The sequence below is a fragment of the Schistocerca americana genome, chromosome 3 (assembly GCF_021461395.2).
Source record: "Schistocerca americana isolate TAMUIC-IGC-003095 chromosome 3, iqSchAmer2.1, whole genome shotgun sequence".
In the NCBI taxonomy this organism is placed as follows: Eukaryota; Metazoa; Arthropoda; class Insecta; order Orthoptera; family Acrididae; genus Schistocerca; species Schistocerca americana.
The window spans coordinates 176,022,539-176,049,759 of NC_060121.1; the positions used below are offsets into that span (position 1 = coordinate 176,022,539).

The window sequence follows — 27,221 nt, forward strand, 5'->3', positions numbered from 1 at the left end:
ACCTCCACCTTGCTGCACTCGCTTGACAGTGTGTGTAAGGCGTTCAGCCTGACCCGGTTGCCTCCAAACAGGTCTCCGACGATAGTCTGGTTGAAGGCATATGCGACAATCGGTGAAGACAACGTGATGTCAATCCTGTTCGGTCCATTCGGCATGTTGTTGGGCACATCTGTACCGCGCTACATGGTGTCGTGGTTGAAAAGATGGACCTCACCATGAACGTCGGAAGTGAAGTTGCGCATCATGCAGCCTATTGCGCACAGTTTGAGTTCTAACACGACGTCCTGTGGCTGCACGAAAAGCATTATTCAACGTGGTGGCGTTGTTGTGAGGGTTGCTCCGAGCCATAATCCGTAGGTAGCGGTCATCCACTGCAGTAGTAGCCCTTGGGCGGCCAGAGCAAGGCATGTCATCGACAGTTCCTGTCTCTCTGTACCTCCTCCATGTCCAAACAACATCGATTTGGTTCACTCCGAAACGCCTGGACAATTCCCTCGTTGAGAGCCCTTCCTGGCATAAAGTAACAATGCGGACGTGGTCGAACCGCGGTGTTGACCGTCTAGGCATGGTTGAACTGGAGACAACACGAGCCGTGTGCATCCTTCCTGCTAATGCATGGTTGTTTACATCTCTGGGCGGGTTTAGTAACATCTCTGAACAGTCAAACGGGCTGTGTCTGTGATACAATATCCATAGTCACTGTCTATCTTCAGGAGTTCTGGGAACCGGAGTGATGCAAAGCTTTTCTTGATGTCAAAATAGCAGAAATGGGACGAGTATAGTAAAACTAGTTAAGAAACCTGGGATGTTCGAATCATATAATGCAATTAAAAGATGGCTGGAGATCATAAAGAAATCTCCAATTAAATATCGATAAATTATGCGTATAAAATCTTTATTGTTAAGGACTTTTCGGCTACTACATCATCGATCACAATTTGGAACTTTACACTGTCATCTTCCAATAAAAGAACATTGTTCTAAGTGAAGTTTTGATCTGATCGAGGCTGCAGCCTAAAAATGGTTATAAATATATCTGGAAGAAAGAGGGACGGCAACGATTGCATGTTTTTTAAGAGTTGCGATGTGCTCGAGGTGAATGGAATAACGAAATTAACACATCTTTTATTGTAGAAGGGAAGATTAAGTACTACGTTTATGGCGATGAACTGTATGATATTCTACATGATGCTCGTGTAACGAATGGCCACGGTGGATGCACCCGAATGACACAATGCTTAAGGTCGAAGTTCCATAATATAACATACAGAGATGTCCAGATTTATCTGAACTTATCTGATCCTTATTTACAAAAACAAAAAGCTCAGGAGAAAGGAGTAGTACTAAGTCTATGCTGTTCAAAGAGTTAAATTCAAGATGTTAAGCTGATCTCATCGGATTTGAACCACAACCCGATGGAAACTATAAATAAGTAATGGTTTATCAGGTCCTTTTCACTAAATTCGTTGTTCTCAAGCCACTGAAGTCCAAAGCAGCTGAGGAGGTATGCGATAACATTATTGATATTTTTACATTGTTAGGCGCACCCTAAATGTTGCAGTCAGTCAATGGTTGAGAGTTTATTAACAAAATAGTGAATAGCTTAACTGAACTATGGCTCAATTTTAAGATAATGTAAATTTTAAGACTGTGCACAGTAAGCCTAGATACAACCAGAGCCACGGGAGCATAGAGCGAACAAATCAAGACGTAGAAAATACGCTAACTACATGGAAGCAGGAGCACAACACCGAGGAGTGGAGCGGAGGACTAAGGTCTGTGGAGTTAATGAAGAACAGCGCTGTACATTTTGGAATTAAAGATCCCTGCAAGAAGCGTGTTTGGATGCCCTCCTAAGCATGGTTCGTCTTCATCAAGTTTACCTACAGAAGCATTGTCACTCATTTTCTCTGAGGACGACATTGAAACTATAATTAATGAAGCGGACGTTATCAGTGAGATCATAGCAAATCTCCAGTGCAAGAGGATAACATACAAACAGGAACAGGGATTGAGAACAGAGAGAAAGAATGTATTCCAGGCAATAATGAATACTGACTGAGTGATCTAGACAACTCGCGCTATTAAAAACGCAGGATTGAGGCATTCAAGTGCTTAGAGGAAGAAGCACAAAGAATGCAGCAGTATTCACATTCTGGTTTGCGACCAGTGGAAAAAGGATGTACACTGCGAGTTATCGATTTCGATCAGGGAAGAGGAGATGCGAGGTCGATCATGGATGTCGGCCTCGAACCAACAGTTAATGGCTGATGGCTTCTATCCAATCGGGATTAGAGAAGGTGTGCTGAGCCACCTTTTCGCAAGGTAATAAATTGATTGTTTTTACATATTTCGGGAAGGGAAGATACAATACGCAACTGCGGTTACGATTGTGTCAACATTCTGTTTAAGATCCTATCTCAGTACCTATCGTCTCAGAATAATGTTAGAGGAGGAAGTTCCAGCAGAGAAAACAGCTGCGACGTCTCAGTCGACGGGAAGCGGCCAGGGACTCTTCAGATGCAACTGCCAGTACAAATGTAAGACTCTGAGACGCTTCTGCAAAAGAAAAACGTGTTGTACGACTCTAAGTGCCGTGGTGCTCGTCCTTGCTGCAATAAATCAATTTTATGTAATACAACTATCTTTTCAAAACTGCATCTCATAAAATGCAACTTTCGAAATTTGACTATGTTAGTTTGTTATTGCAACCATGGTTCACATTCCTTACCTCTTGGCAGTGAAGGTATACCTTCATTAGCGATGGTGCACTATCCCTAGTGAAAGTGTATTATTTGCCAAAACCCGAATCAATAGCCCAATTTCACTTAAGAGGTCAGTGATGATACACCTTCCCTGAAACTTCCACATCTACTATAACATATACAATAGTAATGACATCGATATAGTTTTATGAAGCTGGATTTCTGTTTCTCTTCGGGTTTTGCAGTAAGTTGTTGTGTTTACTGCTTCACTTACTATTAGAAATGTGTGCGGTTTTTCGTTTGCATTAATACCATAATTGTAGCACCTGTTACAACCCAGATATTTCAAATGTGATGCCTGAATAATTGTCTTGTTGTTAGTAATTACCTTCCATATTAGGTATTAATCTTGAAAAGGCCACGGACGGAGGTAATCAAGTTTATTAGGTTTTTATATAGTGTTGAAATGCTTTTTCTTCAGTACCACACCAACTCCTTCTAAAGAAAATACATACCTGTGGAACAGCTAGCCAGGCTTACGACTGGATCGAAGATCTCCCTGCGGGCAAAAGGCAACACGTAATCCTGGACGAAGAGACGTACGCAGTCACTGAAGTAATGTACGGCAAAACGCAAGGGAGTGGAAGAGGACCGTTGCAGTTTGTGATGTACGTTGATAAGTTAGTGGATAGTATTAGCTGTAATCCAGGAACTAAGACATAACAGTCACCTCTTGTATTAGCTGTAATCCAGGAACCAGGCCATAACAGTCACCCCTTTGTCAAAGTATATGTATGGATTTAGTAATTTAGAGTCCGCATAGTAGCTAGAAAGATTCCTCATTCGTTTCTGCTCTGCTTATATCTACTGTAAGGGGAAAAAAAAGAAAGAAAAACGACACACCATGAAGGAATCACCCGAATAGGACGGAAATCGTTGGATGTCACGTGCGTGCACAAACAAACAAACAAATAATCTCTCTTTCAGAAATACTGGATGATTTATTCAAGAGAAATAGCTTCACAAACTGAGCAAGACAATAATGCGTTGGTCCACCTTATGCAAACAGATATTCGGCTTGGTATCGATAGGTTAGTTGCCTTCCTGCTAGATATCGTACCAAATTCTGCCCAATTCGTGCGTTAGACGTCAAAATCCCAAGCTGGTTGGAGGGCCCGGCCCACAATGCTCCAAACGTTCTCAATTCGGGAAAAATCCATCGACCTTGCAGCCAAGATAGTGTTTGGCGAGTTCAGAGGCAAGCAGTAGACAATCTCGCCGTGTGCGACCAGGCATTGTCATGCTGAAATGTATGCCCAGGATGGCTTGCCTTGAAGGGAAACAAAACAATGAGTGGAATACCGTCACCGCAAATCTGTGCCATAAAGAGTGCCGCAGAACAGCCAGAATTGTCCTGCTACGAGAAGAAATGACACCGCAGACCATAACTCCTGGTTGTTGGGCTGTATAGCAGGCGACAATCAGGGTGGTATTCTACGTCTGCATGGGGCATCTCCAAACACATCTTTGGCCAGGAACCTCAGTGACTGGAGTAGGATTGTCTTCAATGATGAGTTCCGCTTCGAACTGAGCATCCGTGACCAGTGAAGACTTTTCTCGAGACGCCCCAAACAGAGGTGGAATACCAACCTGACTGTATCCTGACAACCAGCCTGCGGTACGATTTCCTTTCGTAGCAGGAGCCCCCTGGTTGTCATCCGCGGCTCCCTTGCAGCACAGCAGTACGTCGACGATACTCCAAGGCGAGAGTTTCTACTGCTTGTCTTCATTTAGACAAACCCTACCCTGGCCAGCAAGGTCGCCAGATCTCACCCCAGTTGAGAACGTTAGGAACGTTATGGGCTCAGCTCTTTTAATATCTTTGGATTTTGGCCATCTAACGCGCCCATTGGACTAAAGTTGGCACGATATCCCTCAGGAGGACATCCACTAACTCTGTGAATGACGAGCCGAATAACTCTCTGCGTAAGGGCCAGACGTGGACCAACACGTTATTTGCTTGCTCAAATTCTGACGCTCTTTCTCTTGAATAAATCATCCATTTCTTTCTGAAATTGTAATCTTCTTTTATTCTTTTTGTCTGTACATGTACATCACATTTAACTATTTTCTTTCCATTGGGATAATTCTTTCGTAGCGCATCCTTTTTTTTTCTTTTTTTTTTCTTAGAATGTACCGGGTGATCAAAAAGAAAGTATAAATTTGAAAACTAAATAAACCACGGAATAATGTAGATAGAGAGGTAAAAATTGACAAACATGCTTGGAATGACATGGGATTTTATTAGAACAAAAAAAACCATATTGCTAGACGCGTGAAAGATCTCTTGCACGCGTCGTTTGGTGACGATCGTGTGCTCAGCCACCACTTTCCTCATGCTGGGCCTCCCAGGTCACCAGACCTCAGTCCGTGCGATTATTGGCTTTGGGGTTACCTGAAGTCGCAAGTGCATCGTGGTCGACCGACATCTCTAGGCATGCTGAAAGACAACATCCCACGCCAATGCCTCACCATAACTCTGGACATGCTTTACAGTGCTGTTCACAACATTATTCCTCGACTACAGCTATTGTTGAGGAATGATGGTGGACATGTTGAGCATTTCCTGTAAAGAACATCATCTTTGCTTTATCTTACTTTGTTATGCTAATTATTGCTATTTTGATCAGATGAAGCGCCATCTGTCGGACATTTTTTGAACTTTTGTATTTTTTTGGTTCTAATAAAACCCCATGTCATTCCAAGCATGTGTGTCAATTTGTACCTGTATATCTACATTATTCCTTGATTTATTCAGTTTTCAACTTTATACTGACTTTTTGATCACCCGGTACTTTCGGTACTGTGTCACGTACCCGCAACGCCATCAGGCAGAATTCAATCTCGCGATGGATAGGAGTTACAATATAAATTCTTAGGCTTTTACCAGAAGTGACAGTTTGAACAGATTCATTTGGGGTATTAGGCTCAGTCAATACGAAACATTAAAACAGTGTTTTAAACACAAAATGTTTAGGTTCATTAGTGCAATTTTGCCTTTCAGTTCAGTCTGTTCTCCTGTTAGATCTGTTTATTTTTCTATCTTTCCCAGTTCACTCGCAAGCAAACCTGGGTAAATAAGCACGTCAAATTTTTGAAATAGTTTAACATTAAAAATTCATGTGTAACTGCCATAGATCAAAAAACGTAATGATTGTACATTTTCAATTCCGGACACACTGGCAGTTTCCTCGTGAGAACTACTTACTTAACCAAAAGCACTTCAGCCATTTTTACTCTTTATTACACATGCTGTACATCCAGTTATCGTAGCACTAGTCATTAGTAATGAAGTCTTTTAGTATATTTCCTGATTTGAAACCTGCAAACAAATACAAGGCTTCTAAGAATATTTTCATTGAGTAAAAGAATATTTTCCTGTAGTGTATTTCGAGCCTACGCACAATTTCTTTGCTTCCTTGAAGACGACACATTGAAAATACGTTTTAATAGCACAAAAATGGCAACGTTTTGGCAAAAGTTAGTAGTGAGTAGCCACTATTGTTGGAAAAAGCGTGAATAATATTGCTTGAATTCGCTACAGCTTACAGATGTGGAAGTGGACCACTGACTGTTATAGCAATTACAACAAAAATGAGTAATTGACTAAACGTGGAGCATAATGTGCGGTGACTGTTCACCGACCCCAAACCAATTATAAAAAAAGATTGCTAGAATTGGCTCATTATTTGTTGCCTTAATAATAGACATGCAAAAAATACGAGTGTTATTTGTTCGAATGTTAACAAAGTATCACATATCTTTGAGTAAATGATGTATATAGCCAACGCGTTGCATACAATTTATTGCAGTAAGCCATAACCAGGCTTCAATACCACTAAGAGTATCGTCTTCGTAAGGAATAAAGGCATACAACTTACTTTACGTTAAAATTATAAGTATACTGTATGAGCTAAAACGCTCATGTCAAATAGCAGACTTGAGCGTTTCAGCTGAATGTGTGCTTTAATTTTCACGTTATGTAGGTTATGTGACTTTATTCTTTATGAAAAAGACAACCCTAGTGATAGTGAAACATGGTCAACGCTTATTACGATAAACTTTATGCAACTGATTGAATATATACATCATCTATTGAAAGTTAATTAAAGTTGTTGCTGTCAACCATGTTAAATATTGTATTATTTATCTTGCGTAATTTTTAAAAATGGAAGTTCTTATTTTTTAAATACGTATTAGTTACTGATCTTCGTTAGAGACACTGGCTGATATCCGTTCTTCTTCAAAGGCAATGGCCGGAGAAAAATTGGTTATCTGAGACACTAAGAACACCACACAGATCAATTCAAAGCTCCAGAGATTCGCAGGGTATGGATGTAAATCATCCTTGCCAGAAACATAGAACTTTAGGTAAACTAGTACATTTATTCTACACTCAAACTCATAAATTCATCTTTCACTAAACAACAATAGACTTGTACAGTTCTCTACTGGTTGCATGAAATGACACAGTGAGACACAGTGGGCGCAGTTTCCAGTCTCCAGGGCAGTCACTCGTTTGAGGTGGTGACTGTCGTCTGTCCTCTGTCAGCGGCGGCTGCAGCGTCCGTCAGCGGTGCTGACGGGGCGCAGCGAGCAGCGGGTAGTGGGGCCCTAGCCCTCTGTCTTCTTGCTCTCACTCGGCCATGTAGCGGCCCAGCAGGCTCCAGTTGTGGCTGTAGTCGACGCGCAGCACGCCCTGCCCGCTCACGCTGAACTGCCCGCGGAGGGTCCACCTGCAACCACCAGCCGCTGGAGCCAGCCACTCTCCACTGCACACTACATCTACAACTGCGGCTCTGAAAATTCGTTATCCAACCAGGAAACCCTGAATAAATGACATGTACAACAGTGCACCTGCTGTGAGTAAGACTGCACAATGATTTACCGCTCCCTCCAAGTCACTGAAAGTTATGAACTCAGCATCGTTTTCGCTGACCATTTATGTGCCACCTGATGCAGTTCCCACATTTAAAACGCCAGGAATACTTTCGCCAGTCCCACATCTCCCAACGCTCCCTGTCCTTGGGTAACCCTACGCACTGCAGTGCCTGTCACCAAATCCCAACCCCTTTGCGCCTCTACACAATACACGTCCTTTGTTACGGGAATGCCTAATGCCCTCTCCTTCCAGACCATGCATTCATTCCTGCGATCTAGTCATTCTTTTAACTACAACGTACACTACCTTGGCGACTGCAAATGAATGCTCTTATCCACCGTTTCCCTGCATCTTACAATCCCACCCGACTACTACCATCTTCATCAGGTCTCTTAACCTTTCCCAATGCTCAATCCATATCCGTTCTTTTTTAGTTTGTACATAAAAATCTCTACCTTAGAAAATTTTGCCAGGGCTAACAGTCTCAAGAGCTTTACAGATTGATGAACACACTCATCGCCTCAGCTAGTATAATCTCATCGCTTTTATCCGTACCAATGTTTTTTTAGCATTTTAATCAAAGGTAAAACAGTGCCATCCTCCTCTCCACTAGAGGAATGTAAGCAATAGATAAATAAATTAATAAACTGTTTACAGAGAATCCGCCTCATTTCGTCTGGGCTGGCGTCACATCACCCATAAATTTGAAGAATGACATCGTTCCCCAGACAGTTATTTTACAACAGCACTTTATCACGCTTCTATCTGTACATCGGTACAGTTTAATAAAGTACTATTTTAAAATAAATGCTTGGTGGAACGATGTAATTTTTTTAAAAAATGCGTCGTTTTTCTGTCCACTACTTCAGACAGGCAGTAGCCTTCAAAGGCATTCTAGTCTCCTCTTCCAGATACATACACTTTTCACTACCTATACCCACGTTGCTTCAAAGAGTATCTCCGGACAATCATCTAATAACGACCCCAGCGCTGAGAAGCGTAACAAAGAAAACAGCAGAAAAACTATAATCCACAGACAAAGAGGTGACTTCATCGCAGCTTTATGAAACGTCAGAACGTGTCCCAAAATGATGCACTCTACAACACCAAAAATATTACAACCTTACAAATTCGACTTGTAAAATTAAGACCCAGGTATAAGTGACATATTCTCCAAAATATACCACGGATGACGGCGTAACTATCAAGACACTCATCATAAGAAACACTAAACCGAAGTAAATCTGTCCCAGCAAAACCAGTGTTTAAACCGCAACCGGATTATTCCCAGAACACATCCTAACAAACCACTTACTGAGAAAAAGAAGCGCCGAACACCTTGACGTAAAACTTTAGATAGTAATCAACACATAAATGCAAATGCTTAACGCATAGTATGAACCCTAGGATAACACATTGTAGCAATCTTCCTCTCCATAAATCAGAGGGAACTGTAAACAGAGGGAGAATACGACCACCTAAAACCACAGGTAAGACAGCAGACATGAACATAACAAAACATGGAAGAAAGATTAAGATAAAAATATGTACACAAATTGCTTCAAGGAGCATCGCATGGTGCACACAAAACTGTAAGAAAATTTAATTTAAGATAGCTACGGCAATCAGTAACACACATTTAATTTATAATAAACCGGATGTATGGAGAAATAGTAAAATAGAAATTAATTGTGAAAGTGACACTCTGAAAAATAAAGAAATAAAGAAAAAATTAAAGGCCAAATAGACGATTAGAACCAAAAAATGTTCTCAATCTAGTAGATAGTGTCGGAAGTTACATGCGCTTTTTCGCGGATGATGCTGTAGTATACAGAGAAGTTGCAGCATTAGAAAATTGCAGCGAAATGCAGGAAGATCTGCAGCGGATAGGCACTTGGTGCAGGGAGTGGCAACTGACCCTAACATAGACAAATGTAATGTATTGCGATTACATAGAAAGAAGGATCCTTTATTCTATGATTATATGATAGCGGAACAAACACTGGTAGCAATTACTTCTGTAAAATATCTGGGAGTATGCGTACGTAACGATTTGAAGTGGAATGATCATATAAAATTAATTGTTGGTAAGGCGGGTGTCAGGTTGAGATTCATTGGGAGAGTCCTTAGAAAATGTAGTCCATCAACAAAGGAGGTGGCTTACAAAACACTCGTTCGACCTATACTTGAGTACTGCTCATCAGTGTGGGATCCGTACCAGGTCGGGTTGACAGAGGAGATAGAGAAGATCCAAAGAAGAGCGACGCGTTTCGTCACAGGGTTATTTGGTAAGCGCGATAGCGTTACGGAGATGTTTAGCAAACTCAAGTGGCAGACTCTGCAAGAGAGGCGCTCTGCATCGCGGTGTAGCTTGCTGTCCAGGTTTAGAGAGTGTGCGTTTCTCGATAAGGTATCGAATATATTGCTGCCCCCCCCCCCCTACTTATACCTCCCGAGGAGATCGCGAATGTAAAATCGGAGAGATTCGGGCGCGCACAGAGGCTTTCCGGCAGTCGTTCTTCCCGCGAACCATACGCGACTGGAACAGGAAAGGGAGGTAATGACAGTGGCACGTAAAGTGCCCTCCGCCACACACCGTTGGGTGTCTTGCGGAATATAAATGTAGGTGTAGATGTAGACCCTCTCCACCTCAGCAAAACGAATGAAAAGACTACATTTAAAGAAAAAAGTAATAACCAGCAGTTATCTTCAGAAGGCATCAAATCTCATTGCTGAAAATTCGTGCAGGTTCAACGATTATAACCGATTGCAGAAGATTTTAAATTACATATATGTCAGAAAAATTCCCGATCTTAAATGACAGTCACAATTTTCGGAAGACATAGTTTTTCTGAAAGAGAGTTAGGAACAGATACCAGAGACCAGTGTTCCTACTCGACTTACACTGCACTACTGGCAGGTGAAAGGAGAGAGTGCGAATGAAGGGTGTGGTGTGGGACAGAGCCAGAGAGCACACTGGCTACGCTGCATTCTCTGGCCCTGCGAAGAACGCATCACGCATCCGCCTTCTTACTCACACAACTTTTTAGTAGCGTAACTTCTGTGCCCGATTATTACGGCGACGAGAATAAACTGACGACCTGCCGCAGCTTTCTGCGGTTCATTGTGTGTGAATCTGCCTGCAGGAAGACAGCAGAGAAGCGCCAGCTGAGGTATACTGACTGGTCGCCGACGCGCAGGCGGTAGGCCAACCCCCTGTGGCAGCAGGGCTTGGGCAGGGCCATCTTGGCGCCGCCGTAGGGCCGCGAGGGCAGCGGCACGCCCAGGCATCGCGACGCCAGCACGCAGTCCGGCGACGGCGGCGGCGACAGCGGGGGCGGCGATAGCGGGTGCGGGGGCGGGCCGGCGCCGCACACGCTGCATGCGCTCGCACTGCTGCAGCAGTCGTCGCACTCGCCGTCTGCAACACGCAGGAGCACAGGGGGTGAGCTGCGTGCAGTTCTACGCCGCTGTCAATAGTTCCCTGTTAATGCGGCTTTTGTCCATTTACGACTGCTTAGAGTGATTTGCCACCCAGAAGCACTTGAGGAAGCCCCAGAACGATCGACCTATCCATAGCAATACGGAGCAGAGTACTGGAGCAAAGGCACTTCTGGCAGAATTTTGCCGACGGGTGTGACCGTGCGGTTCTAGGCACTTCAGTCTGGAATGCGTGACCGCTACGGTCGCAGGTTCGAATCCTGCCTCGGGCATGGATGTGTGTGATGTCCTTAGGTTAGTTCGATTTAAGTAGTTCTAAGTTCTAGGGGACTGATGACCACAAATGTTAAGTCCCATAGTGCTCAGTGCCATTTGAACCATTTTTGGCAGAATTTTGATACGAAATTAATATCAAATTACTTAATTAATCAATGAACTTGTCAACTAAATCCCCCTTCCTCTACTCCTGGGAAGTCACTCGTTCTCCTGGGGAATCCCCCGGCCTGTAGAAACTTGTAGCAGATCCTTTGAGACATAGCTTGTCCAAAGTTTTCCAATCCTTCTAAGAACACCTACATGCTTAAATGTCACTGAGGGATAGCCAGACATTGAACTATATGCTTCCTGTCTTCCCACCTGCAAACCAAAACCCTCTGAGATGTGTTTTCGAGACATGCCAGAAAGGCTGATGCTGTGAACAATAGCAAAATACCTGTCTGCTGACAACCTCATCCCAAACGTCTCTGAGCTTGCAGACCTGGGTTTCCCTCAGAATACCCTCCTGTAGAATAAGGCTAGTTTCTCAACTTGTCGATCATCCTATTCTTCTTGGAACACCTGGCTGCTTCAATGTCACTGACTTCCAGAACGGGGGGAATACTGAGACGTTTCACTGGCACCACCCCCACCTGGAAATTGGTGGGAAAAGCTCAGTCTGTGTTGAGCTGTTGGTGTGGAAGCAATGTGTTCAATAGATGAGGTGGTGTCAGACAGACAGGACTTAAATAACTGTACTGTGATTTTATCCATACTGGATGAGAGGTCGTGGTTGTGAATGTCAATGTTAAAAAATATATCGGCTCAACCACTTGTTGATAGAGTAAAACACTAAGATTGGCGCGTTTTGGAAGTCAAACTTCCATCATCAGAATAATAAAAAGTAAAAGAACCTGTTAAAACTCGCTAAAATGGAACATGCACCATTCTGATGATGGAAGCTTGACTTCCGAAACGCGTCAATCTTAGTGTTTTACACTATGAACAAGTGGTTGAGCCGATATATTTTTTAACATTAAATAACTGTGTTACCTGTAAGCATGCACCCAAGGACTGCATCCATAGCTTCCTACATTAGCACTGGAAAGAAATGATAATGGAGAAATGTGAAATAAGAATACTGTTTGGCAAATAATGGTGGTGCATAGAGATGACCTTCTTTCCAGACCTCTTGCAGGAAGCTGTGGATGCTGTCCTCAGGTGCGAGCTTACAGGTAACACAGTTGTTGAAGTACTCTTTGTCTGATACCAACATCTCATCTAACGAACCCATTGCACACACAACTGCTTCCACACCAACAGCTCAACACAGACTGAGTTTTTCCTGCCAAATTCCAGGTGGGGGTCGTGTTGGTGAAACATCCTGGTATTTCGCCAATTCTAGAGGCCACTGACATCTAATTGCCCAGGTACTCTGAGAGGAATAGGATTCTGGACAAGCTGAGGTATGTCTTTGAACCAGGCTCATTCTACAGGAGGGTATTCAGAAGGGAACCCTCGTCTGAAGGCTCAGAGACGCTTGAGATGGGGTGGTCTGCATACGGGTATTTTTCAATTGTTCATAGTGTTGGCCTTTCCAGAGTACTTCGAAAATACATCTCAGAACGTTTTGGTTTGCAGATGGGAAGACAGGAAGCATATTGTGCAACATCCTGGTATCCGTCTTCCCCCCCCCCCCCCCCCCCCCAAACTTACATTTAAGCGTCCAGGTGTTCCAAGAAAGACACTCTTGGAAATGTTCTTGGTGGCGTTTGCGGGAAGGCAGGAAGCACTTCATTTGTAATGTTTTAGGTGCATTGTTTTCCCTTAGTTCAGGCAGTCAGTGCGCAGGTGTTCCACGAATGTCCAGGAGGGGAAAGTCAGCAATAAAGCAGGCCGGCGCTAGTGCAAGTCCCCTGGGGTATAAAGCGCCTGGAGCGGCGCATACTCAGTGCGGCCTGCAGGTACTTAGGCCGCCTTTTGACTATGTGAGGCCACAGGATGATGCAAGCGTACAGTCTCGAGCACAATAGTTGCCCAGGCTGCTGCTGAGTGGTGCGCACTTGCAGTTTGAGCCCCAGCCACCTTGGCAATTCGAGTTTCGGATGCTTGAGGTGCTGCGTTCAGTCGCTTACTGTCTGTTTGCTTGGACAAGCGACACTAGGCTTCCAGATACTGCGCTGAATGGGCATGCCGTATCCGAGCGCTGGCAGCACGCCAGCTACCGACCGTATGTGCTTTCATGCACATTCAACGCTTGCATGCTTATGAATACATAATCTCTCCGAAGATACAGGTGGATGTCTTTTTGCGATATATAGACTCAATTGGCAGTACATATGGTGCATGCTTATGATCTGTTAGTGAAGTTTAGGAGTGTTAGTGTGTTGTATTTAACGATATTTGCAATATGTTTGGATATGCAGCTGTGTATATAGATGTTTTTGATTTTATACGATCTGTAGGTGGTGTGTAGGCGAGGTGTCTAGCCTTGCCGGCATACCGTTTTTCAAGATTTTTGCGTTGTGTTTTGGATCTGTATGTGAATTGTAGGTAAGGTTTTTAGCTGTACTGTTTTTGCAATGTGTATTGGATCTCTGTATCTGTGCAGAAGGTTTTTTTCAACTGGTGTAGCGTGATAATGTCTAGTAATGTAATTAGGGTATGCAGTTGTTGTTTGACCCAACTAGGTAGTACTTGCATCTTACTGAGATTTTCCCGCCAATTGCGAGCGGTATTGTGAACTCATAAAAATTCTCGCAACAGGATAACACCTGCACATCTGAAAAAGGATGAAATAAAAAGAGTATCCTACGTCCCGTAATACAAACAGCTCAGCACACATTGAGCGTATCCCGGCAATTTCCAGTAAGGGTTGGGAGGATTGAGGAGGGGGAAGTGGTGGGGAGGGGAAGGGCTGGGAATTTTCCAAGGGGAGGGAAGGGAGGGATTAATTGAGCAATATAATTAATTAGTCAATTACTTTGATATCAATTTGATATGAAAATTGTGCCAGAACTCTCTTTTTCCACTATTAGCGGGCTATGGTGATAAAAGTTTGATTATGGGTGTAGTAAGTTATTAACTGTTGTTGCATATACGAGACTGCCATGAAGCGAAACAGGAAGTAATTCACGTATGCGTCTTCAGTACCTGTGGTGGCGTTTTGACCATACCATGTGCATCGAACTGCGAACTGAAACACAAGGATTAATCATGAAAATATTGTGAAGTACAAAGTATGCTGATCGCGTACCTATCATCGCGATATCTAGAGCGGAAAAACTAGCGTTTTGCTCACAAGTAATCAGTAGCGAATGAGAATGATCTTAAAAGGCATATTGGGTGTTTCACAATTCCAATTACAGGCTTCTAGGATTTATAAATAAGACTTAATGTACAGTATAATGTTTTGTTAAGGAACGCATATCCAGAAATCTGCCATTTGGACTGAGCTGAAGATCGAATCGCTTTCAAATACTATGTTTGGGTGGATGCTGAAATAAAATGGAAGAAGAGGGTACAAGGCATAGATAATATTATTACATGCATGTATAGTGTCTCCAAGAAATGTAGAACTCTTTCATTTTCTTTTGTTGTTATTCCATGTTTGTGGTCCTAATTTAGTGGAAGATGTTAGAACTTATAATGGAATTGTTTACAGTTTATTTACTGACGCATGTCACACTGACGGTATTACTTCAAATTACAATGAATGGCGTGAATGTTTAAATGAATCAAAGGAATTGAAATCGCCAAAGCAAATGCACCATTTATTTGATGCAAGTTGTGGACTGAATATACCAGCAGATGCGTTAACATTGTGGCTTGAATGTGAAGTATTGATTCGCGATGATATGTTAATGGAATACAATGAAGAAATTTCTTGCAACAGAACACTATATCTTGAATGGTCATATTTGACATGCCGCTGATTTGGATCACCTGCTCCAACATTAATGTAAGAATTTCCCGAAGTAGATGTGTTAGATCTAGTCCATGAAGAGTTACAATGTAATGAACTTCACGGAAAAGTCAACTGTGAACAGCATACTATAACTGACCATGTTAATCGTGAAGTTCAGTACCATGCCATTGGCTAAAATGTGTTTTGCTTCACTGCCCATGCAGGTTGTGGTATAACATTCACCGAGACTGAAAATATTTATAAATTAAATTCGCTGAATCTTCATTGCATTGCAACAGCTTTTCATGGCAGAGCTTCAACTCTTCTAACCGGAGATAGAACCTTGCACAGTGCCCATTTCAGTTTTAGATAATTCATTGCCCATTATAACAGCAAGCAGTAACTTTAATGAATGTTCATTGATTATTATTAATGAAGTTACCATGTGTCCAGTTCAAATATTGAAACTTATAGCCAGATTATTTAAAGATTTGTGTACAAATGAATGTAATAAACATAAAAATTCTGGAGATAAAACTATTGTTTTGTGCGGTGATTTTCGACAAACCTTACCAGTTGTTTCACATGGATCACTCGCAACTTTACTTGAGGATTGCATTACAAATTGGTATGAGTTCCGTAAATTTCATAGTGTAACTTTGACTCAAAATACGTGGGCTTTGTCACATGAAGTAGAGTTTTTAAACAAATTGGTATTGACCAAACAAGGAAGTTTCCACAGTTTGTGACAATAGTATTGAAATACCACAACCATTGCTTGGTGACCAACAGAATATCATTAATGAAATTTATGGCAATATTGCAGAAATCATTTTATCTCAATCGACATTAAATTCAGCTATTCCAGCTCCAAAAAATGAAGACTGTGTCATAAGAAATAACAATATAGACAGTGCTCTACTATGTGAAGCAAAAATTTATCAGAGCTCTAATAAAATAATTTGTGGTAAGAATACAAAATTAATAACTACTATCCAGTACGGTTTTTGAATTCTCTGTCTGTAAGTGGTTTACCACCACAAAAATTACAATTAAAAAGTTAACTGCATTGTTCTTTTTATTAGAAATATCAATACAAAAGAAGGATTAGTTAATGGAACTAATACACGTGTCAAATGTTTATATAATAATGCTATAGTTTGCCAAGTTTTAACCGGAATCACAAAAAATGAACGAATTTTGATACCACGTACACATACGACTTATTTGGGTACTATTTTACCTTTTAGTTTCAAATAACACAATTTCCAATTATTCCTGCATTTGCAGTTCTCGTTAATAAGTCACAAGGACAAGCATTTGGAACAGATTGAGTTTTATTAAGACAACCAGGTTTTAAGCATGGTCAGTTATATGTTGTAACAAGCATGTTTTGATGATTTGAAATTTTATATCTATAAACATAGCAAGGAATTTAGCAAATGATGTAAGAAGGTTTTTTTATCATTAAATTGTAGAATAAAGCAATTATTTCCCTCATTTTTGTCTTTCATTCTCTCGGGGTTCCTCTTCGCCCTTTCTTAGCCCTTTCCCCATAGCTTTCAGATAAGGCCTAAAGAAATCTGCATACTGCTCAGGTGAGAACTAAGAAATTGCATATGGATAACTTGTAGTTACTTATATTTTAAAAAATTGAGTTTTGTTGTGTTGTAAATACACTACTGACCATTAAAATTGCTACACCACGAAGATGTGCTACAGACGCGAAATTTAACCGACAGGAAGAAGATGCTGGATCCCAAAGGCTTCGTATCACTAGCAGTCGAGATGACAGGCATCTTATCCGCATGGCTGCAACGGATCGTGCAGTCACGTCTCGATCCTTGAGTCAACGGATGGGGACGTTTGCAAGACAACAATCATCTGCACGAACAGTTCGACGATGTCTGCAGCAGCATGGACTATCAGCTCGGAGACCATGGCTGCGGTTACACTTGACGCTGCATCACAGACAGGAGCGCCTGCGATGGTGTACTCATCAACGAACCTGGGTATACAAATGGCAAAACGTCATTTTTTCGGATGAATCCACGTTCTGTTTACAGTATCATTATGGTCGCATCCGTGTTTGACGAAATCGCGGTGAACGCACATTGGAAGCGTGTACTCGTCATCGCCATACTGGCGTATCACCCGGCGTGATGGTATGGGGTGCCATTGGTTACACGTCTCGGTCACCTCTTGTTCGCATTGTCGGTACTTTGAACAGTGGACGTTACAGTTCAGATGTGTTACGACCCGTGGCTCTACACTTCATTCGATCCCTGCGAAACCCTACATTCCAGGAGGGTAATGAACGAGCGCGTGTTGCAGGTCCTGTACGGGCCTTTCTGAATACAGAAAATGTTCGACTGCTGCCCTGGCCAGCACATTCTCCAGATCTATTACCAATTGAAAACGTCTGGTCAATGGTGGCCGAGCAACTGGCTCGTCACAATACGCCAATTACTACTCTTAATGAACTGTGGTATCGTGTTGAAGCTGCGTGGGCTGCTGTACCTGTACACGCCATCCAAGCTCTGACTCAATGCCCAGGCGTATGAAGGCCGTTATTACGGCCAGAGGTGGTTGTTCTGGATACTGATTTCTCAGGATCTTTGCACCCACATTGCGTGAAAATGTAATCACATGTCAGTTCTAGTATAATATGTTTGCCCAATGAATACACGTTTGTCATCTGCATTTCTTCTTGGTGTAGTAATTTTAATGGCCAGCAGTGTACAATTGGTCGAATTTAGATCGTAAGGAAGTATAAGATTATATTTCTATTCTTAGCCACTCAAAACAAGTTTCATTTTGTCCTTCTCAACCCCACTTGCGAGGTGGAATATCAAGGTTGGGAAGAACTGGTTTACTGTGTGTGTTGAATTGTCAGAGTGGGATCCATGTTGTCAAGAGAAGGTAATGGTGTAAGTGGTATGGACGGTTCGTCACCTGTGAGTGGAGATCCAGAGTCTGAGCCGGAGGCGGAGGGTGGCTGCGACAGCGACAGGGGTAGCGCGTGCGGCTGCGAGTGCGGGGGCGTGGAGCGCACGCGGCGCCACGAGAGGCGGCCGTTGCAGAAGTGCGCCTCCTCCAGGCTGGCCGCCAGCTCGGGGGTGCGGCTGCTCGGCGACCACGCCCGCTGCCCGTCCTCGCCGTCGCTCCTGCACACGACGCCGCACCACACCACGTGACTGTCTGCTGTCAGCACACTGCAGGTTAGGTTCATGGACTTCCATGCGATAATGAGTCAGAACGTTATGATCGCAGACGCACGTGATTATTTCCCCACAGCAGGAGTCTAAGAAGTGAAGTGTGGTTGCGTCAAAGTGTATTAAAGGTGTCCCAGGAACAATGGTCAACATGACGGGAATGATCACAAGAAACAGAAACGTCTAGTAAATATGGCCTCTACAATACATACCTATAAGGTTATGATCACTTGATCATCTTCGCTACTGCGAAACACATCTCTTTTACCGAACAAGTGCTCGGAGCTCTTGAAGTGCACATTTTGTAGCCCATGTTTACACACCACTTTTCTTGTTTCCGTCCATACTACCTTCCCGGAAAATATGGAAAGCAAAGATCTTACAGTAGAAGAGATTCGTTTCACAATATCTAAGATGAAATAGTGCTCTTAGCTCTTAAGGTACACAGTTTAAATCCCATGTTCACTAGAACTTTTTGCTTCTAGTGATCGTTCCTGTGTTATCCCTGAATACTGACCATTCCTCTTGGGACACCCTGTATAGTTGACGCGGGAAGAACTGTAAAATAATGTATTAAAGAGCACGGACCACAAACGCGGTTAAAACGTAAAATCTGTGGTAGAATACCAGGGAAACTGTGACCAAGACATTGATGTCAACAACGTCTGTGTGTTAGCCAGGGAAACCAACAGCTGTAAAGGGAATTCCGAGTAGCCCTTGACATTTCCAGGAATGAATGTAGCAACAACGGAGAAGACGGCTATGGGCTTCCCGTCATCAAGGGAGTAAATGCGCGGCCAAGTTGTTTGGGGAATATTAACAATGACCACGAAGCCATTTCTGCTACATAACAGTGACATTTTGATGAACATTCCTCCTCTCTAGCTCTGCCTGTTTCGTTCATTCCAATGATGATGACCCATGAACAGTAGCAGAAAGAATTTTACCCTGTAACTCTGTTTCTTCAGAATAAGCAAGGGAAAACTCTCTTTTATAAGCGAACGCGACCTGATCTTTCACAGTGTTCAGCTACCCATGAAAACTCTCAGGAAGATTCCGACAGAGGGGTCAAAACCGCGATCGTGTAAGAAGAGGAACATAACGGGGCCTAACAACCTGACAGATATATGAAGATGGCATCTGTTCTTTCGGACATGTCCGAAAGGATACCATCTTCATATATAGTTAAGGCTAACCGCCATTGACATTCTTCTTCTGTGCTGTATGCACACGCATTGCCCGAACTCTTACGGGACTCGGTAAGATTGTCTGCCGCGAGTAATGAGTGTAGTGGGCAGGGGCACTACGAATGTAGTGTGTGGACATTAAGTTGGGAATGTGGGTCTCATGGGGAGGGTGCAAGGGATAAATCCCTGCAGTCTTCTGTGCCCTCGGTGGCTCAGATGGATAGAGCGTCTGCCATGTAAGAAGGACATCGCGGGTTCGAGTCCTGGTCGGGACACACAGTTTCAACTGCCTGTCGAGAGCTTAGGGTCTTGATTTAATTACCATTTCAACCTGACAGATTTTATCATCACAATGAGCCATGCCCACTGTGAGACTGACTTCCGCCTGATGACGCTGCGGTCACGTGACACGGAAAGAAAGGTATATAAGACGAGCAGAGATGAATGAGGGATCATCCTAAAGATGATACGGGCCGTATGACAACGGGCAGATTGATGTGGCCTGTTCCTGGAACCGAGCATCTCGGAAACGGCCACGCTGGTCGGCTGCTCGCGTGCTACTGTCGTCAACATCCATGCAAAATGAATTGCCGAAATTGGTTGCTTTCAGAATAAAATATCGTAAAGTGTACGGCTGTTGGTAAAGTTTATTGACATTGAAACGTCCAAGTAAAGTGATTGCAGGTTGGTTAGACCGCGAGTAGCCGACAAAGTGCTGGACATCCACACCTCATCGCACAACGTAGAGTTTGGAAGCTTATCCATATCGTAAAGGAAGATACGTCGCGATCTGTGACAGATCTGTAGGAAAAGTATAAGGCTGGGGCAAGGAAAAGTTTCCCGGAGAACACGTTCAGCGTACATTGTTGAATATGGGGTTCTGCAGCAGATTACACCTACGTCTGGACCGTTTTTCTTCGTGCAGTGTATGGATCGATGCATCATAGGATCATTGTTGCAATAACTTGTGGGTGCCACGTTTCATACTTGTGGCCAGCTAGCTCACTGATACAATGAACCGGGAAGCCCAAGAAAACGGTGAAAATCGACGCTTACTAAGCTCCGAAGGAAACAGATGGTTTGTTGGTGGAAAAACTATTCGCGGGAAGCCTCGGCTCTCTTCTATGCTGATAGAGTTCATCTCTACATTTACATCACACTCCGCAAGCCACCTAATGGTGTGTGGCGGAGGGTATTTTCGGTACCACTATCTGATCCCACCAATCCTGTTCAACTCACGAACAGTGGGTGGGAGGAATGATGTCGGTATGTCTCTGTATTGGCTTTAGTTTCTCGAATTTTCTCCTCGTGGTCAGTACGTGAGATGTATGTGGGGGGAGGTAATATGTCGTCCGACTCCTCCTGAAAAGCGTTGTCAAGAAATTTCAATAGTAAATCTCCGCATGATGCACAACGCCTCTCTTGTAACGTCTGCCAGGGTAGTGTCTTTAGCATTTCCGTAATGCTCTCTCGCCAACTAAGCGATCCCGTGACGAAACGCGCCGCTCTTAGTAGGATCTTCTCTACCTCCTATATCAGTCCTACCTGTTAGGGATCCCAGATAGTCCGCAGCTCGTGGTCGTGCGGTAGCGTTCTCACTTCCCACGCCAGGGTTCCCGGATTCGATTCCCGGCGGGGTCAGGGATTTTCTCTGCCTCGTGATGACTGGGTGTTGTGTGTAGTTCTAAGTTCTAGGGGACTGATGACCATAGATGTTAAGTCCCATAGTGCTCAGAGCCATTTGAACCATTTGAATTTGATCCCAGATAGATGAACAGTACCCAAGAATCAGTAAAACAAGCACCTTATAAGCCACTTCTTTCGTGGATGAGTTACATTTCCTTAAGATTCTTCCGATGAATCTGAGTCCGGTGTCTGGCGTCTGCTTTTATGTGATGATTCCACTTCAAGGCCGCTATGGATAATTACGCCTGAATATTTCACGGCAGACGCTGTCTCCAGCTGTTTATCATCAATAGCGTACATCTACATCTACGTGGATACTCTGCAAATCACACTTACGTGCCTGGCAGAGGGTTCATCGAACCACCTTCACAATTCTCTATTATTCCAATCTCGTACAGCGCGTGGAAAGAATGAACACCTGTATCTCTTCATACGAGCTCTGATTTCCCTTATTTTATCATGGTGATCGTTCCGCCCTATGTAGGTCGGTGTCAACAATATATTTTCGCATTCGGAGGAGAAAGTTGGTGATTGTAATTTCGTGAGAAGATTCCGTCGCAACGGAAAACGCCTTTCTTTTAATGATGTCCATCCCAAATCCTGTATCATTTCTGTGGCACTCTCTCCCATACTTCGCGATAATACAAAACGTGCTGCCTTTCTTTTCTTTGGACTTTTTCGATGTACTCCGTCAGCCCTATTTGGTAAGGAACCCACACAGCGCAGCAGTATTCTAAAAGAGGGCGGACAAACGTAGTGTAGGCAGTCTACTTAGTAGGTCTGTTACATTTTCTAAGTGTCCTGCCAATAAAATGCAGTCTTTGGTTAGCCTTCCCCACAACATTTTCTGTGTGTTCAAATTTAAATTGTTCGTAATTGTAATACCTAGGTATTTAGTTGAATTTACGGCTTTTAGATTAGAATGATTTATCGTGTAACCGAAGTTTAACGCGTTCCTTTTAGCACTCATGTGAATGACCTCACACTTTTCGTTATTTAAGGTCAACTGCCACTTTTCGCACCATTCCGATATTTCTTCTAAATCGTTTTCCAGTTTGTTTTGATTTTCTGATGACTTTATTAGTCAATAAACGATAGCGCCATCTGCAGACAACCGAAGACGGCTGCTCAGATTGTCTCCGAAATAGTTTATATAGATAAGGAACAGCAAAGGGCCTATAATACTACCTTAGGGGACGCCAGAAATCACTTACTCGATGACTTGCCGTCAATTACAACGCACTGTGACCTCACTGAGAGGAAATCACAGATCCAGTCACATAACTGAGACGATATTCCATAACCACGCAATTTCACTACGAGCCGCTTGTGTGGTACAGTGTCAAAAGCCTTCCGGAAATCCAGAAATACGGAATCCATCTGAAATCCCTTGTCAATAGCACTCAGCACTTCGTTTGAATAAAGAGATAGTTGTGTTTCACGGTAACGATGTTTCCTAAACCCATGTTGACTGTGTGTGAATAGACCGTTTCCTTCGAGGTGATTCATTATGTTCGAACACAATATATGTTCTAAAATCCTGCTGCATATCGACGTTAACGATATGGGCCTGTAATTTAGTGGATTACTCCTACTACCTTTCTTGAATATTGATGTAGCGGTACAATAGTGGATTTCTTTTCCTTTTTTTTTTATGGTCATCAGTCTACTGACTGGTTTGATGCGGCCCGCCACGAATACCTTTCCTGTGCTAACCTCTTCATCTCAGAGTAGCACTTGCAACCTACGTCCCCAATTATTTGCTTGACGTATTCCAATCTCTGTCTTCCTCTATAGTTTTTGCCCTCTACAGCTCCCTCTAGTACCATGGAAGTCATTCCCACATGTCTTAGCAGATGTCCTATCATCGTGTCCCTTCTCCTTATCAGTGTTTTCCACATATTCCTTTCCTCTCCGATTTTGCGTAGAACCTCCTCATTCCTTACCTTATCAGTCCACCTAATTTTCAACATTCGTCTATAGCACCACATCTCAAATGCTTCGATTCTCTTCTGTTCCGGTTTTCCCACAGTCCATGTTTCACTACTATACAATGCTGTACTCCAGACGTACATCTTCAGAAATTTCTTCCTCAAATTAAGACCGGTATTTGATATTAGTAGACTTCTCTTGGCCAGAAATGCCTTTTTTGCCATAGCGAGTCTGCTTTTGATATACTCCTTGCTCCGTCCGTCATTGGTTATTTTACTGCCTAGGTAGCAGAATTCCTTAACTTCATTGACTTCGTGACCATCAATCCTGATGTTAAGTTTCTCGCTGTTCTCATTTCTACTACTTCTCATTACCTTCGTCTTTCTCCGATTTACTCTCAAACCATACTGTGTACTCATTAGACTGTTCATTGCGTTCAGCAGATCATTTAATTCTTCTTCACTTTCACTCAGGATAGCAATGTCATCAGCGAATCGTATCATTGATATCCTTTCACCTTGTATTTTAATTCCACTCCTGAACCTTTCTTTTATTTCCATCATTGCTTCCTCGATGTACAGATTGAAGAGTAGGGGCGAAAGGCTACAGCCTTGTCTTACACCCTTCTTAATACGAGCACTTCGTTCTTGATCGTCCACTCTTACTATTCCCTCTTGATTGTTGTACATATTGTATATGACCCGTCTCTCCCTATAGCTTACTCCTACTTTTTTCAGAATCTCGAACAGCTTGCACCATTTTATATTATCGAACGCTTTTTCCAGGTCGGCAAATCATATGAAAGTGTCTTGATTTTTCTTTAGCCATGCTTCCATTATTAGCCGTAACGTCAGAATTGCCTCTCTCGTCCCTTTACTTTTCCTAAAGCCAAACTGATCGTCACCTAGCGCATTCTCAATATTCTTTTCCATTCTTCTGTATATCATTCTTGTAAGCAGCTTCAATTCATGAGCTGTTTAGCTGATTGTGCGATAATTCTCGCACTTGTCAGCTCTTGCCGTCTTCGGAATTGTGTGGATGATGCTTTTCCGAAAGTCAGATGGTATATCGCCAGACTCATATATTCTACACACCAACGTGAATAGTCGTTTTGTTGCCACTTCCCCCAATGATTTTAGAAATTCTGATGGAATGTTATCTATCCCTTCTGCCTTATTTGACCGTAAGTCCTCCAAAGGTCTTTTAAATTCCGATTCTAATACTGGATCCCCTATCTCTTCTAAATCGACTCCTGTTTCTTCTTCTATCACATCAGACAAATCTTCACCCTCATTGAGGCTTTCAATGTATTCTTTCCACCTATCTGCTCTCCCCTCTGCATTTAACAGTGGAATTCCCGTTGCACTCTTAATGTTACCACCGTTGCTTTTAACGTCACCAGAGGTTGTTTTGACTTTCCTGTATGCTGAGTCTGTCCTTCCGACAATCATATCTTTTTCGATGTCTTCCCATTTTTCCTGCAGCCATCTCGTCTTAGCTTCCCTGCACTTCCTATTTATTTCATTCCTCAGCGACTTGTATGTCTGTATTCCTGATTTTCCCGGAACATGTTTGTACTTCCTCCTTTCATCAATCAACTGAAGTATTTCTTCTGGTACCCATGGTTTCTTCGCAGCTACCTTCTTGGTACCTATGTTTTCCTTCCCAACTTCTGTGATGGCCCTTTTTAGAGATGTCCATTCCTCTTCAACTGTACTGCCTACTGCGCTATTCCTTATTGCTGGCCGGCCGCGGTGGTCTAGCGGTTCTAGGCGCGCAGTCTGGAACCGCGTGACTGCTACGGTCGCAGGTTCGAATCCTGCCTCGGGCATGGATGTGTGTGATGTCCTTAGGTTAGTTAGGTTTAAGTAGTTCTAAGTTCTAGGGGACTGATAACCACAGATGTTAAGTCCCATAGTGCTCAGAGCCATTTTTGAACCTTATTGCTGTATCTATAGCGTTAGAGAACTTCAAACGCATCTCGTCATTCCTTAGTACTTCCGTATCCCACGTCTTTGCGTATTGATTCTTCCTGACTAATGTCTTGAACTTCAGCCTACTCTTCATCACTACTATATTGTGATCTGAGTCTATATCTGCTCCTGGGTACGCCTTACAGTCCAGTATCTGATTGCGGAATCTCTGTCTGGCCGTGATGTAATCTGATTGAAATCTTCCCGTATCTCCCGGCCTTTGCCAAGTATACCTCCTCCTCTTGTGATTCTTGAACAGGGTATTCGCTATTACTAGCTGAAACTTGTTACAGAACTCAATTAGTCTTTCTCCTCTTTCATTCCTTGTCCCAAGCCCTAATTCTTCTGTAACGTTTTCTTCTACTCCTTCCCCCACAACTGCGTTCCAGTCGCCCATGACTATTAGATTTTCGTCCCCCTTTACATACTGCATTACCCTTTCAATATCCTCATACACTTTCTCTATCTGTTCATCTTCAGCTTGCGACGTCGGCATGTATACCTAAACTATCGTTGTCGGTGTTGGTCTGCGGCCGATTCTGATTAGAACAACCCGGTCACTGAACTGTTCACAGTAACACACCCTCTGCCCTACCTTCCTATTCATAACGAATCCTACACCTGTTATACCATTTTCTGCTGCTGTTGATATTACCCGATACTCATCCGACCAGAAATCCTTGTCTTCTTTCCACTTCACTTCACTGACCCCTATTATATCTAGATTGAGCCTTTGCATTTCCCTTTTCAGATTTTCTAGTTTTCCTACCAAGTTCAAGCTTCTGACATTCCACGCCCCGACTCGTAGAACGTTATCCTTTCGTTGATTATTCAATCTTTTTCTCATGGTAACCTCCCCCTTGGCAGTCCCCTCCCGGAGATCCGAATGGGGGACTATTCCGGAATCTTTTGCGAATGGAGAGATCATCATGGCACTTCTTCAATTACAGGCCACATGTCCTGTGGATACACGTTACGTGTCTTTAATGCAGTGGTTTCCATTACCTTCTGCATCCTCATGTCGTTGATCATTGCTGATTCTTCCGCCTTTAGGGGCAATTTCCCACCCCTAGGACAAGAGAGTGCCCTGAACCTCTATCCGCTCCTCCGCCCTCTTTGACAAGGCCGTTGGCAGAATGAGACTGACTTCTTATGCCGGAAGTCTTTGGCCGCCAATGCTGATTATTTATCAAAATTTAGGCAGTGGCGGGGATCGAACCCGGGACAGAAGACGTTTTGATTATGAATCAAAGACGCTACCCCTAGACCACGGGTCTATGCATGCGCAATATGTTACATTTATTTAAGTTCAGGATCAACTGCCAGAGCCTGCACCAATCATCAACTCTCTACATGTCGTTTTGCAAATTCTTACTATCTTTTGGCGTTCCGATTGTGGTATAGGCCACTGCATCATCTGCGAATAGCCTTAAAGAGCATCCGACGCTCTCTGTTAGATCATATATATATATATATATATATATATATATATATATATATATATATATATATATATATATATATTGTAAACAGTATCGGTACTATCTCACTTGCCTGTGGTACTCCGGATATTACCTGTACATCTGTCGATTTAGACTGCAAGGAACCCGTTCACCGTTGCAGACAGCGCCTGCGGTACGAACGGATAGCTCGCGTGCGGAACCGCAGGGTGGTAAGCGATACTGGACAAACGAGGCAGGCGGGTCTAGCCACAGACAGGAGAGCAGTATCTAGGCAGTAGCAGAGACGGGAGAAGGCCGGCACTCCGACTGCGAGCAAGCAGGAGCCCGCGTGAAAGGCGGTCTGGGACTGCCTGCACTGACGCCAGGGAACGAGGCCTAGCTACGCACGCACACAGCGGCGGTGGCATTTCGCGACTCTGTTTCTACTATCGCTTCACGCAGATTGCATCACAGATATAGAGACGCTGAGGAGGGGGAATATTGCGGAGCCACATGTACTATCAAAAATACAATTT

The 27,221-nt window shown here is 43.2% G+C and overlaps 1 protein-coding gene across 1 annotated transcript; it reads right to left on the minus strand.

Moving 5' to 3' along the window:
* Nucleotides 1-7,197: 7,197 nt before the first annotated feature.
* On the minus strand, nucleotides 7,198-10,938 carry LOC124605215. Its single transcript, XM_047136761.1, has 2 exons — nucleotides 10,831-10,938; nucleotides 7,198-7,501 (listed from the first exon to the last, which is right to left on the minus strand). Exons 1-2 carry the CDS (start codon nucleotides 10,936-10,938, stop codon nucleotides 7,277-7,279), a joined length of 333 nt encoding a protein of 110 aa, XP_046992717.1. The 3' UTR covers nucleotides 7,198-7,276.
* Between the last annotated feature and the right edge of the window lie 16,283 nt (nucleotides 10,939-27,221).

Coding starts and splice junctions, on each gene's coding strand:
- LOC124605215 (XM_047136761.1), bottom strand. CDS start 10,938: ATGCCTGGGCGTGCCGCTGCCCTCGCGGCCCTACGGCGGCGCCAAGAT. Junction 7,502..10,830: donor CGCCTGCGCGTCGGCGACCA/GTCAGTATACCT, acceptor TGGTGGTTGCAG/GTGGACCCTCCGCGGGCAGT.